Source organism: Calonectris borealis, chromosome 4 (genome assembly GCF_964195595.1).
Source record: "Calonectris borealis chromosome 4, bCalBor7.hap1.2, whole genome shotgun sequence".
Taxonomy (NCBI): domain Eukaryota; kingdom Metazoa; phylum Chordata; class Aves; order Procellariiformes; family Procellariidae; genus Calonectris; species Calonectris borealis.
Genome location: NC_134315.1, coordinates 37891969 through 37907052, shown reverse-complemented (window position 1 = coordinate 37907052; position 15084 = coordinate 37891969). Strand labels below are relative to the sequence as shown.

Genomic DNA, 15084 nt, shown 5'->3' with positions numbered 1-15084 from the left:
AGATGTCTGGTTTAGGTGCCTGAGATAAAGCATGTATGTAATCTCCAAAAAATGCAGTTCCAGTGGGTGGTTGGGGTTTTTTTTGTGACTGTGCTCCTGCACATGGGGGAAAAAAATGGAGTAAAATATTTCTCAACAGTTTAGGCCTTTCTGCCGCAAAGTCCTAATCGCATATGTATTTTACCAAAGTAGCTTATATAAACAAAATAAGGTATTTAGGCAAAAGGATGTCTAATGATATAGAACATTGCGGGGTTTGCAAGCATAAATCTATTTATTGTTTTCTTATTTCCCCTAACCCTTATGGCTTGTACTGGCAAAAGTTAACTGCAAGCCAGACAGGGGCAGACTAACAGCTAATTCTGGGCTTCACTGCATATCCTTCCATCAGATGAGGCAGCTTACTCGTATAGCTCCAAGTATCACAGGAACATATTAGAAAAACACATGAAGTCCACGCTGGGTCTCATCAAAGGCCCATCTAGCCCAGCATTCTGTCTGTGATGGTGGCCATTAGTAGATATGTGGAGATTAATATAGCAGCATGACAGATTTGTAGCGATTCTTCCTACAATACACTCTTGGCTTCCAGCGTTCTAAGTCTGAAGGACTTCCTGAGTCAAAGGTGCTGTCTTTGTATTTTACACCCTTTGATAGATTCTTTTTCCCTGTGAATCTGCGTAGTCACGTTTGAACCTATGGAAGCTTTTAGCATCTGTGACATTTGCAGCAAGGAGTTTCGGGGCTTAACTACACATCTCACACATGTCACTCCTCAGTGTGTTTTGAGGCAGCCTCCTGGTAGTTTTAGTTTGACACCCTGTTGGTAGTGTTTTGGAAGAGGCAGTGGAGAGTTTCTCACCGATTTCTTCTGCATGCCACCCTTGATTTATAGATCTCTAGTGTCCTCAATGAGTTCTGTTTTTTCCAGTCTGTTTCGTCATTCTTTGTATGAAAGCTGCTTCAATCCTTTGATCATCCTTGTCCTTTTCTGAATGTTCTCTAGTTTTACTGCAGCCTTTTCAAGATGGGGAGACCAGAACAGCACAGAACATAGCAGATGTTTAACTAAGATAGTTTCATACAATGCCTTAATGATGTCTGCTTTTTTTTTTTTTGATCGAAGAACTGATATTTCCGTAGATCTGTCTACCATAGCTCCAAGATCTCATCCCAGAATGATAAAAGTTGGCTCAGAGCCCATGTCTGGATGTGTAAAGCTAGGGTTGTTTCATGAGGACTTTGAAAAGCAGGATCTCACCCATATATATCACTTCATGTCTGCATCTCTTGAATGCTATCTGCCCTTATCTCCTAGTCACAGAGTGACAAGTGCTAATAACAAAATTTATGCAAATGAGCAACTGCTGCCTGTTTCTCAAACGTCAGTATTTGAATTTTCAGCTCTTATGTTAAATAATAGAGAACTGATTACTACCTGCACTCTGCCAGCTTTTGTAAAGTTTCCTTACCAGCTGTCCCCCTCCAATATCTTTGCTCATATGGCTATGACACCCTGTGTGTCACCACACGCCACCATCTTCTTTAGCTCCCCCCTTACAGCTTCAGTGTTTCTATGAATGTCTGCCTTCTCCCCATGTCACCTTTGGCTATAATGCAAAACTTGCATATTACATTTGCCACCTTGTTCTCCACTTCTCTCCCGGACCCTTTGCCTGTTTATCCACCTCTTTTTTGTATCCAGTTAAAACCAGGCAGTGAGTAAGAGGAAACTGAAGTCTATCTTTCCATAGCTGTACAACCTCTGATGCCAATTATCCTACCACTGCGAGGGACATAATGAAAGCATGGTAGAATTGAGCTTGGGAGAGATCTCAAGAAGTCTTGGAACAGGATCGACTGTATCTAATTCCTATCAGTTGCTTAGCATTTCATCATAAAATAATAACAGAATGCAGCAAATTTAACTCTCCTTCTGTCCCATAATCCAAAATAACAGGGATACAGCATGTAGGAAATGGTTTAATATATTGTAATGGGGACATTATTTTTGGTTGTGTTTCTGTATTCTCTTTAGGTACTGAAATCAGTCTCAAGCCACTATGTGTGTGTCACAGACCTATCTGAGATGCATAGTTCTCTCTTTCTGGGGAATCATAAATAAATCAACCAGAAATAATTGACAGAGGCTGTCCATTCAAAACCCAATCAATGCGAGCCTGAAAGTCTTTGTGACACTTTCTAAAAATGTCAGTTCCATTGCAGCCAGAGAATCAATATGTTTATTTAAAGAGACTTTAAGAATAAAAAAAGGACTTTGGTTTAAAGCAAAACTGAATGGAACGGTGGGGCAAATCAACGCATTTAGTCTCAGTATAAAGGCAATTAATTTATCCTCATAGGAAGAAAATAAAATTGGTATGTTTTTGCTTATGAAGGTAATTGTTTTTCCAGTCTCTTTCTGTTATCATGTCCTAAATATAAAAAATAGCCTTTAAAAGGGTTAAGATCAATTATTGGTTTTTGCTGGGGGACAGAATGAACAGTAAATTCCCCTCTGTGTGGCTTTTGAAATGTAGTCTAAAATGGTGTTCTGATAACAGCATATGCCCTTATTACATTACAAATACAGAATCATTAATTGGACCATGCTTGTCAGCCATTAGTATACTCTTTGTGGTCAATCAAGTAGTGTAATCACTTGCTTCTGTATCAAAAATACGGTTTTAATCTGAAATTGTCCTCCTACAAAAGACGATCCTCTGCACTATACAAATTACAAGGTTGTTCCTAATGTCCATAAATGACTTGTTAAAACTCAAAACTCCCTGAGCTTTCTTGAGTCAGGTGGGAGGGAGAAAAAAAAAACCACAACTAAAATTGTTTTTCTCTCTCTCACAAAATAAGATGAATTTTTAAATCTCTGACAATTGAGCATGTTGAATGGTTTTGAATAATTGGTGCTCTCCCAAAACGGTTGCATTTCTTTTCATGTGGTGCAGCATGTACATTCAAAGTGACAGCATACCGAGGTACCGGCTTCTGCACATCCTAATCACGTTATGTTCTATTCTGCTGGTTTAGACATAGCTGGAAAAGTGTCTCAGGTGTTGATAGAGGCATATTAACTATGCATTTCCTTCACCTCCTGAATGGTAGGAAGATAATTCTGATTACTGGAGAGGAACATTCTTACAATAGCAGTGCATTTTGGCCTGTAATTTCAAGAAGAAAACATAAGTACTTAAGCCCTTGTTCCAGACCAAAGGCTATCGTGTTTCTTTGTCGCAGGAGCAGTTTCTGAAGGTCACAAGTCAGGATGTAAAACCACTGATTCTCTGGTCCCGGTAACCAATGTTATCCAGCTCAGGTGAATCCGTGAATCATATACTGGCCTTTACTTTAATAGGCCCTGGATGTAAATTCATTTGAGAGAGATCTCAAACCTGTAGGAAGATTGAAGGTTTACGTGTTACAGTTCACTTCATACAATAAACGTGTCAGAGTAAAAGTGAAACTGTGAACAGACTCAGCAGGAAAAGCAGAGACTCTCTACCACAAGCAAGAATGCTCTTTAATTTCCTACCTGTTTAATTTTGCTATATACACATTGATCTTTACAGGATAAATGTGCAGAAGACATCTTTCAAGCCATGAGAGGAGACTCCCAGACAGCGTAAATCAGTGCAGGGCCCAGAGCAGGTGCTATTAGCACTAGTTAAGATTAACATGCGTAACATCTTGGGTTGTGAGTTTGCTTGTTGTGTCAGCTGAGATGCTGCTACATTTTTCTAAGCCCCACTGATGGTTGTTAACAAAACAATATGTGCTGTCCATTGACCTGAGGTACCATATTTTTTGTCAGTTTGTCATTTTCAACAGTTGCAATGTTTTATGCTTTCCATCTCCTCTTTTGGGCTTCTGTGATAGGAAGCTGTTGTGGTTTAACCCCAGCCGGCATCTAAACACCACACAATGAGCTGCTCGCTCACTCCCCCACAGTGGGATGGGAGAGAGAATTGGAAGGGTAAAAGTGAGAAAACTCGTGGGTTGAGATAAAGACAGTTTAATAGGTAAAGCAAAAGCTGTGCGTGCAAGCAAAGCAAAACAAGGAATTCATTCACTACTTCCCATCAGCAGGCAGGTGTTCAGCCATCTCCAGGAAAGCAGGGCTCCATCACACGTAACGGTTACTCGGGAAGACAAACACCATCACTCCGAACGTCCCCCCCTTCCTTCTTCTTCCCCCAGCTTTATATGCTGAGCTCTTGGTCTCCTTCCTCCAGAACTCCAGACTGTCCAAAAGGGGGATCAAACAATTTAATCTTTCATCTGAAACTAAATGAAAAGCAAAGATTATTGGTGTTGGATATTATTATTAACCCACATGCATATAACACACTTTGAAAGTTAGCTCTCACCTGCAATTCAGACTGCAGACCGAAAAAGCCACTCTAATAAGCATGAGGACTAGCTGGTATTTTTGGTTGAAGTCTTAGCAAGGGACAAAGAAATAAGCAAGGGTTGGTTTCAGCTCCTGCTTCCCTGCTCCAAAGGGGAAACTCTTGGTCAAAATACAAGCAGATTGTCAGGATGTTATGGGGAAGCTAACGGCGCCGTGGGTCATCCCGTGACTTGTCAAGCTCCTGTCTGTTCCTCCCCGCAGTACGACTTCGTGGAGCTCCTGGATGGCAGCCGGCTGATTGCAAAGGAGCAACGCAACCTGCTGGAGTCAGAGAGAGCAGGGCGGCAGGCGAGGTCTATCAGTCTCCACGAGGCAGGTTTTATCCAGTATTTGGATTCTGGCATCTGGCACCTGGCCTTTTATAACGATGGGAAAAATGCAGAGCAGGTGTCTTTTAATACCATAATTATAGGTAAGCGTAATCTTCAAAGCTTTTACCAAATGCTAGGCTCTGGTCAGGTTTTTTAGGAATACAGTTTACATTTTAGTTAAATGATCTGACTTTTTTTCACAGGTTTTCCATTCATAGTGTTTCTTTTGCTGCTCAGAATAAAATGCAGAATATATATTTTAATTACTTGGCATAAGGCATAAGAGGTGTACCTTCTCGTAAAACAGTGCTTGAAAGGAGGACGCTGTTTTGAAGTATTCGTTAAATGGCACAGGGCTGGATTTTAAGTATGGAGCTCATATGGTTTTACCATTATAATTTGAGCCTTTTTGTTGGAATATAATGTCCTAAGATACTAGAGGCATCAGCAATAGAAAATCACAGCTATTTGTGCTCTTCAAACAAGCAAAACGTAAACACTTCTTTCGGAGGGAGAGCGGGCTGTCAGTTAGTAGTGGTTCAAATGATAGGTACTTCATGCGGTGGGCATCTGTGAATTGTCCTCCTTTTTTTCCCTTTAGAGTCTGTGGTGGAATGCCCCCGAAATTGCCATGGTAATGGCGAATGTGTTTCTGGATCCTGCCATTGTTTTCCAGGGTTTCTGGGCCCCGATTGTTCGAGAGGTAAATCAACCCAATACTTTTCTCAAGTCAGTTTAAGCGAGCACGAAGACAAATACATTGGGAAAGCAACTGGCACGTGACTTGCTTCTTTATAAAGCTTTGGTGAAGAACTTGGTTTTAATTTTTCTGCCGTGTTTCATTTCACAGCAGCCTGCCCAGTGCTGTGCAGTGGCAATGGGCAGTACTCCAAAGGGCGCTGCCTGTGTTACAGCGGCTGGAAGGGCACCGAGTGTGACGTGCCTACAACTCAGTGCATCGATCCCCAGTGTGGGGGCCGGGGCATTTGCATCATGGGCTCTTGTGCCTGCAACTCTGGATACAAAGGAGAAAACTGTGAAGAAGGTAAATGAGTAAATATTTACCCCAGCAACTGCTGTTGTTGGTCAGGTTTCCAGCTGGCACATCCAGCTCTATCGATTTTGCTAGATCTGGATCATACTCACTAATGGTGTTTCTTCAAAAACCATTTCAGAATACCAAAAATCAAGTTTGGGAATCACTAGTATCACTGAATTCTACAGAATTATTATACTTTCTTTATCCTCAAGTAATCGGTGGGAAAATTCTTAATAATGTGTGATATCTTTTTGGTTGCCAGTATATTTTTATTTATTTTTTCTGGCTGAGGTCAGCTAAGAAGAAAGCATACAAAAAATACATGTTGGAATACAGGAAGACTTAGTGAATTTTCACAGTATAGAATAAATCATTAATGTATTGCATTTGTTAGTGATCTTTTCCACCAACCACATTGTGGAAAGTGCTGATTCAAATGCATCAGAGTGAAAAATGATGCATCATTTTTGTATTCCAGAGATGTGCATAATAATATTCGTTCTGGTGTGCTGCAAAATGCAGTTCATTTTCCGTTCTATTTTTTTAGAGAGTAAAAAGCGCCGTTTTCTTCCTCAATCAAATTGATTTTATTGATCTCCCCATACAAAGTAATGCAATTAAGTCTCTGGAATTAAATTTTCAGACCATTGACCCTACAAGTGTAACATTTTATTGAGTCAAATTGCTAAATTAAATCTCGTCATCTAAAGCACATTAAAGTGAATTAAGACAGATAGAAAGTATGCAACTCATTTATTTCTGAAACAAGTTGAGGGTCCTATACAGCTGTCAAAATTCTGTAGCGGTGGATGGGGTCAGTTGATACTGAGTGCTGCAGGGAATCCAACACTTGTTACACTGTGATTAGGCAGAACAGAGATCAGTTGCCCCAGATCCAACGCCAATCTTGTTGCAATTCAGAAAAATTAGCAAACCTTGAAAGGTTCTCCATTAACTCAGTGGTAGCCTGTAAATGTCTTGATGTCAGTTATGTGCACACACAAATTTCACAATACCAGAAAGTGATGTGGAGGCAAGGTGTTTTTACAAAGAAAATTGTCGCGGTGCAATTAGTGACGATAAAGAGTGATTTACGTTGTAGCCAGAGAAGGGAGGCTGGCATCAAGGTACCTTGGTCCACTCTGTCTTTTCCTTACCCATTGCAATGAAACAAAGGTGAACTTCTCAGCTGCAACCTACTGATGTTTACTTTTAAGATAAGTGCAACACTGCCTATTTCACAAGGTCTTAAAATGTGGATTAAGCCCAAAGTGCCATAAGCATCTAGGGGTTGATTACTGTTGTTAGGAATGACAAGTTTAAGCTGATCTTTCTCATCTCCCTGCAGCGGATTGCTTGGACCCAGCCTGCTCCAGCCACGGCGTGTGCATCCATGGCGAGTGCCACTGCAACCCGGGCTGGGGCGGCAACAACTGTGAAATCCTGAAGACAATGTGCCCTGACCAGTGCTCGGGCCACGGCACCTATCTTCAAGAGAGTGGTACCTGCACCTGCGACCCCAACTGGACAGGTCCAGATTGCTCCAATGGTGAGGGTTAAAAGCACTTGCATTTTGTAAAATGGTGACATCTTGAACAGCAGCATTTTAATGACATTATTGTGTTAGGACCTGACCTGCTGAGCTGATGGAAGTCTTTGAGTTGATTTCAGCGTGAACTGTGAATTGATTCAAAGGTTCAAAATAATTTATGAATTTGAAGTATTTGAAAATCAATGTATTTGTTGGTATCTTTTAGCTGCCTTCACCTGGTAACTTCAGGTACTTCACATGCAAGTACAGAATGTTCTTTGTAGGATACATGGATCTAAGTATCGTCTTACCCAATACATCTACTTAGAAACTTAAAACTACACTATTGAAACTAGAAGCAGTCACATTTTAAAAATCTCTCCAGCTAATTGGAGGTATTTTTCTTGAAAAACAGTCAGTATTACAGTTTGAAGGCAAAGGGAATGCAAGAATGAATCCTAAACAGCTTTTGAGGAAGAGCACAGGCTGCCAGGGTGGAAGGAGTTGCTAAGAGTGAAGAAGCAGAGGGATTTCTTGAAGTCTGAAACGGAGCTTATTAAAACCATAGTCTCAGCTTAGAAACAGAAGGAGAAAATGAATGGAGGTACTATCACAGAGAGCAGAATCTAAATATTTATAAAGTATGACAGCAGCCTTTTGACAAATACGAGTTTTTAGAATATTGTTTGGTAGCCACACACCGAAAGAGAAATCATGTCTAACTGTGAGACACATATTTGTCTAAAACAGTTCATCTAACAACTCAGATGATTTTGTTAATGAAAACTGAACACATGGGCTAGCTGGGTTTATGCCAGCTTATGAATAAATATAACTTTTTTGTGAGGAACCATCTTTTTAAAACAAATGTACTTCCTGACCAGGATCTGTGATACTCCATAATGGTTTATGCATACGAGAGTGATAGGCCAGAGTTCCAAACATTCAAGAAAAACTGACAGAGAGAAGAAAATGTTGTCTTCTGTTAAATTTGTTTAGAAGAAAAAATTCTTCTCTGAACACTTTCAGCACTAAAAATGGCTATTTGTGAGAGATCCTTTCTAGTTCTCTGGCAAAATATGGATCTTGTATTTCTTGACACTGTCCTCTACACCATTTTTGATTTTTCAGTTATGCTCCATCTTTTACTTATGTTTCAAGGAACGATTGGTCATTAAAATAACATAAAATATTTCTGATCTTCTCAAATATTTCAAAAGTATCAAACTCACAAAAGAACTTTGTAAAAATACGCATGGACTATTTGCTGAAGTCGTGCAAAATGACCTTCAGAGTGGTACACTAAAAAAGTAAATCTTACCCATAAACATTTTGTTAAGCTGCTAGAAGAAAAAAAGAATGAGTTATTTCCATCAGAGGGGTTTATAGGTTTGAAATCAGCAGAGCTTTCCTCTATCTTCATCAGCAGTTTGTCCGTTAATTAGCCCTTCAATTCCACTTCAATTAAATTAACTCTAATTAATAAGTTCATTACAAAGATTGACGCACCTTGCTCAAAGCTAGTGTGCTAAAAGCTGATAAACACCTTCACCCTAATGAAAAATTGATTAGATTGAAGAGAAATAAACCTTTGTTTCTTGGAGCTGCGCTGACGTTTTGTGACTCTAAAGTTAATCAAACCATCTTGCATCTCTTAATCAAAAATTTAATTCAAAGTAGTTATAAAATGCTGTATAGGGAAAAAACGGGGAGGGGGAAATTACAGCTGTCTTTCTCCATAAAGGTTTTGGGCTGTTTCTTCTGGGAAATATCACAGCTCCTTGACACCGTGTTTAATGTTCCACAGCACTTTGAGATAGGGGGTTATACCCTATGGGGGAAGAAAAACACTATTGAGTGGGAAACTGGAAACCCTTCTTGCGCTGATTGCTTCTTTCTTTTGCTGTTGAAAATAATTTCAGTCTTTTATTACTAAACTGTTTGTTGTCTTTCACAAGAAAACAAAAACTAAATACAGTACTTCTATGAACCAGTACATGGTTACAGCCAGCTGTATGCCAAGGAATGAAAGAAGTCCCTCAGGCTGTATTGTATCTCCTCTTGTTTTTCTGTTGTCTGCTTAGCAGAAGTAAAGTTTGCTGGAGCCTGATTAAATGAACCAAAACTGTAAATGCAAAATCTGGCAGTCTAAGTTATCATCTTGTATTAGCTGAGACTTAACATGCGTTGTTTGGCCTCTGACTACCTTTGGCTGTTAACATATTTTTCAATTATTCTATCAGTTACAAGATCCTGTTACTATATGTAAATGACAGGTTGAATTGCTGTATGTTGATTTATTTTTTTTAACAATCTATTATTTAAACCAGACTGTTCGTAGCTGTCACTGATACAAATTTACTGAAAGTAAGAGAGAATCATCTTTTATATTTAACAGATGTGTCAGTATGTCAGCAGAGTACTAATTTGTCTCACTAAGGCTGATTCTTTATAATGAAAAAATGTGTCAGAAATGGCACATTTTTACTTTGAAAGAAAACAGGGAGCAGGGTAGGAAGGGGAAACCTTGTTAAAATGAACTTTCATTAATACTAGATTTTCACTCACAACACGCAGTGACCTAGGTATGTGGCAAATATAATCACTAGGAGTACAGCGTAAGTTCTAGTAGGTCTAAGTGCCATGTAATCTAAGTTACAAAAAGTTACTCTTAAGACATATGTGATCACAAAAAATATGACTGAAAATTACTCAGAGCTAACAGAAGAGCTGTGGACTCTTAAGCACCGCTAAGTCTGCTGGATGACTAAGTGAGCATTAGCATAGAGATAAAACTCTGTATTCCGTATTCTGTTGGGTCCTACCTGAAAATGCCTTTCACAGTAAATTCCTTTGATTTAATTTTCAAAGATTTTGCCTTTCTTATTCTTCACATGCTGAATTAAAATGTAGTGCTGCTAATTAATGCATACCCTCTCTCTCCCGTGTGCACTCTCTGCCTCCTTTTCTCCCCCTCTCTCCTCTCGAATGCAGAAGTCTGTTCGGTGGACTGCGGCACACATGGTGTGTGCATGGGTGGCACGTGTCGCTGCGAGGAAGGCTGGACGGGTGCAGCCTGCAACCAGAGAGCCTGCCATCCCCGCTGCGCGGAGCATGGCACCTGTAAAGACGGGAAGTGTGAATGTAGCCAGGGATGGAACGGAGAGCACTGTACCATTGGTAGGCTGGCTATGCTTTACCCTGTCTTCGCTGCAAAATTCAAAGTGCCGGCGCTGCTGGCCACATCTGAATAAGAAGTGTATTACTTTGAAGCTTGTTTCTTCAAACAGAATATTTGCACGTGTCAGTCTGTGTAAAGGAGTTGATATTTTAAGAAAGGAAATGGTTATATAATGGCTCATCGGTTCTTCATACCTAGTTTGCCATGAAAAGGAGGTGGAAGAATTTCCTTTTCAATCTTTTCCCTTTAAATGCCTTTTGCTGAGGGGGGGGTTACTTTTATTTTAAACTGTAAATATATTATTTGATTCGTGCTTTTCTATTTTTATGTGATAGCTTTATGTCTTTCGGAAATGAAGCTTCCTATTGTTTTTCTTTTTTTTTTTCTTTTATGGAGAAGAAGCTCTAAAAAGTGACTTGCCTACACAAAAGTGTCACTTCTACCTTGTAATAAATGTGATCTAGCTGCCCAAAATTATCTTCTTGTCAACATAATGCTCTATTTTAGAATTATATCACATTTCTTACATGTAAATAATGTAACAAGTTTAATACAGGTGATTGAGAAGAAGCCATCCTTATTACAGCTTCTATGTTTCTGTAATGAAGTTAGTTCTAGCGCCTGGAAACCTTTGGAAATTACTGTGCCTTTATCAATGGAGCTTTTCTTAGTTAGTTACAGTCCGTATATCCCATATAGAGCGGGATATCCCTCTGCACTGCACAGAGCTTGATGGTGAGCTAGCATGAGAAATTGCACATGTAAATAAGGGGACTAAGAAAAAGCGGAGGAGGAGTTGCCAAAAGGTTTATCATTTTTATATTGGTTTTGTATAGTCATAGTGCTAAGAAATTCCCTTCCACACTAATCCCCCTTTATGCAAGACACTGCAGGCCTGTAGCAGAGGAGGAGGGTCCTATCCAAACAATTTTTGTCTTAGCATAACCACACAGAGAAACTATGGCGTGACAACAGGTAGGAAGCACAGACAAAGGAACTGGCAATGGTCTAACTGCAAGAGACGACTAGCTTGTACTTAGATGTGTGGGGAGCTTTGCATAAAGCTCGTCAAAGGCTGTGACAGGAGTAACAACATGGCTCTGCAGGTATTTATGGGGCACATCTCCCAAGTGTGAGAAGCATCTTGGCTAAGCACTTAGAGGTGGATTGAGCAGACAGCAAAAGAGGTAGCCACAGGTCAGACAAAGGAAAGAGCAACATTGAGTGATGGGGAAATCATGGATAATCCAAATAGTAAAAAAAATTCCAGTAAGTAAAAAAAGCCATAGTTTTATGTTTGGAGAGATGAAGGAGAGTCAGTTAAAAGAGATGATGTAGCCAAAGCAACAGGATAGGACAGTAAGTCTAACAGCGGTAGAGCTGATGGATGTGAATGCAGCATGATTTGCTTTTGCCACAAGCTAAAAAGAGGCTGGAGAATTTTAACTTACGTGGCTGTTTTGGAATGGCTGTAACTCCGAATGTGTGCACAGCTAAGCCATCACTGGGGCATGAGTATCTAGAAAATCGTAAATCCCAAGCTGCGTTCCCAGGTAGCTTACAGCCCTGACTGAGAGGTGGGGTGGTGGTGCTGCACTCGGTGGTCAAGGGAAACAGTGGTGGAGCTCTGAGGGCGTGGAAAATGAGGGCCTGTTACAGCTGTATTAACTGATACCATTGCACCAGGAAGATGAGGCAAGGTTTTATTTTGCAGAAGCGAGTCAGGTGTGAAGTAGTAAGATTGATTTGTGAACTATTTTTTACAGAAATCACAATTGATTTTTTTTTTGTTTACTAATGAGATTGCTCAGACATATGAGGGAGGGGGAACCAAGGTGCATCTGCAGAATCCCAGGGAGAATTGGTAGGGTTAACATTTTTGAGGAGCTTCCAGAAAACGTGCTGACAAAGAGAGTAGAGAGATGGGGAGAGAACTGCTTTCTGAACAATAAAATAAAGTAAATCTTTGGAAGTAGGATAAAGCCTTTCCCTTGACCGCTTTAACTTGCCAACGAGCAATTACTCAGCAGATTGCTCTGCTGTTGGTCTCACTGACCTTGGCAGCATTTCAAGGGTTGTAGTTATACACGGATGAACTGCTCTTGAACAATTTTTCCAACATATTAAGCACAAACAAGTTTTTCCTCAGCACTGGGCGAGCAGGTCTGTCTTCCCACCTGTTTATTCTTTAAATGGGTGTTTACTTTGTGGCTGCTGCTGTAAAGATAGTTTGATTTGTTTATATTGCCCTTACAGCCTCCAAGACAAGTAATGAGGTACAGGCTCTAGCCTGCTGTAATATTTATTTTTCTTAGAGCTGTTTTCTTCAGGAGCCCAGTGTTATGGAGAAACCAGGTCATTTTATTGCTCATTTCCAAGAGTATTTCCACTTAGTGAAGTAAAAATTGCTGCTTCTTCAGCTTGGTAAATGAAGAGTCAATTTGCCTTTCTCTCACCTGCCCCGGAGTAGGTAGTAGCTCTTTCTGAGCAATACATTTCAAAACACAAGGGACATCAGAATGTTTCTCCATGAAAACCATTTTATTGTCACCCTCTATTTGTAACTCAGGCATTTTTATGCTACTTACAACTCTCAACTGGGTAGCAGAATATTGACGTAACTTGTGTTGTGCGTATGAAAGACTCCCACTCTCCCTCTATATGTCTAAAAATAAACAATTGCATCGTTCTTGTTTCTAAAAGTCATTAACCATTTAACCGCAGTAGTGTGAAGCACTGTAGAAATGCAGATGTATTTGTTTGATGCAGCTATTAGCTGGAAGTCGCATGAAGTGCAATGGCCTAAATTTACAACTTCTTTGGGAAAGGAACATTTTGGAGGAGTTGTAAATTTTAAGGGCAATGCATTTAATCACTTTTTGTGAAAGGAATAGCCCACCATCTCTACCTGGATGCACAAAATGGAGTAGATATGTGTACATTAATCACTGCATTAATTAATTAAGAGGCACTAACTGGAATGTGTACTGAATCATTTAAATCCGTAACTCATTTGATCAAAGAGATTATGGTTTTTTTTTTGTGAAGCGTTAATGCTGTTTAAAATGGTAAAAATGTTTTGCACCTCAACTAATGATTTTTATCTATTTCTAAATGCTGACTATCTGTCCAGTCTCATTTTCAGTTAGCCCACTGTTTGTACTGTTAGTTGACGTGTTAAAGGGTAGAAAAAAGGAAAAACCAAACCTATTTCCTTAATTAAAACAAGGTAGTCCTTAGTTTTATTCCTCTCTAATATCTTTTAAACCCTAGATTACTTCTTGAGTTATGCTGATTTTTATGTATGCTTTAAGATATTCAAATGGAAATTTGGCCAAAGGAAATTCTAATTGCTCTGAACTTGCAGAGACCATTTGTTTATTCTTAAGGACATTGGGAAGCCAGGTCATAGATCATAGCAAATGTTTGCTTTTTTGTTCAGACAAAATTTAGACATCTGCTGCTTAACATACCTTTGTTAATCATCAGCCTAACAAAGCCCTAAGGCTGCGGATCACGAGACAAATTGGGAAATAATATACATATATATTTTATATACATTTGATTTGTGAGAGAGAACAGAATAGACTAAATAAACCAGGACTTTTTTTCTTTTTTGAAGCAATGTGTGTAGTTAGGTGGGCAAGATTGTTTTGACTAATGCAGTAAACCTGATGTGTGTTGCTGGTACGCAGTTTCATTGTGCATCTCTGGCAAAGGGTAGCTCTGATTTCAATACCACACATGATATGGGCCACATTTGTGAATCATTGCCTTTGCTCTGAACACATACTTCCAATGATTTATATCAAAGATGTTCAGCAGATAACTACATGCTCAGTGTTGTGGTGAAATGAATCTAATGACAATTAACAAAATTCAAGATTTATTGCTATTGTTTAACATCTTACAGGATTGAACTAAACTCTGGCAATATATGTTCCAAATACTAAGCAATTTAAGGCATCTAAATTGCTTACTGCCTTTTCCCTCCTGGAACTGAAATATTTTACCATTTCTTGTATCCATGAGAGAACAGGTTAAATCAACAGTTTACTGCAAAGCCATAGAAAATCACCTGTCAATTGTTTATTTGGTCTGGGAGTGACACTCGTGTGTCTGAGGTGAACATCCATATATTACTTTGGGAAGCTCAACCTGCATCTCAGTGTGATACAAGACTGCACATGCACAGCTGGTGCCCAGGTGATAGCCTGGATGAAAATTTGCTCTGTAATTAAGTTTTCATAACACAGTTGTGCTAAAATATGTTTTTGTTTCCTTTCTGTCCTGGCTTGCAATGAGTTCAGTGACCCTCTCCTGTCTGAGTAGTTGTTTTGTGAGATTGGAACAGATATTATTTCAGAAAGTCTATTATTTTTTGTGATATAACTGGCATGTACTATGAGTAAATTAAGTAACTGTCATAGGAAGCCCATAAATATGAATAGTTTTCCAGCTGCCTTTCCACTAAACTGTGTTAGCTGAATGAAATTAGTAAATAATTATGTTGGTGGGGAATCTGCTATATCCATGTGCTGTGTAACATCTCAGTTTTACAATGCAGCTTAATTTTTTCTATAGACCAAATTAGTT

The 15084-nt window shown here is 39.4% G+C and overlaps 1 protein-coding gene across 1 annotated transcript in view; it reads left to right on the top strand.

Annotated features, from left to right (window-relative positions):
• Nucleotides 1–15084, top strand: part of TENM3 (teneurin transmembrane protein 3) — a 126394-nt gene that overhangs the window by 31066 nt on the left and 80244 nt on the right. The window contains exons 4-8 of the mRNA XM_075149291.1: nucleotides 4628–4838; nucleotides 5339–5440; nucleotides 5588–5782; nucleotides 7125–7325; nucleotides 10302–10487. Coding sequence (XP_075005392.1) covers nucleotides 4628–4838; nucleotides 5339–5440; nucleotides 5588–5782; nucleotides 7125–7325; nucleotides 10302–10487 — 895 coding nt within the window. The remainder of the gene's footprint in view (nucleotides 1–4627; nucleotides 4839–5338; nucleotides 5441–5587; nucleotides 5783–7124; nucleotides 7326–10301; nucleotides 10488–15084) is intronic.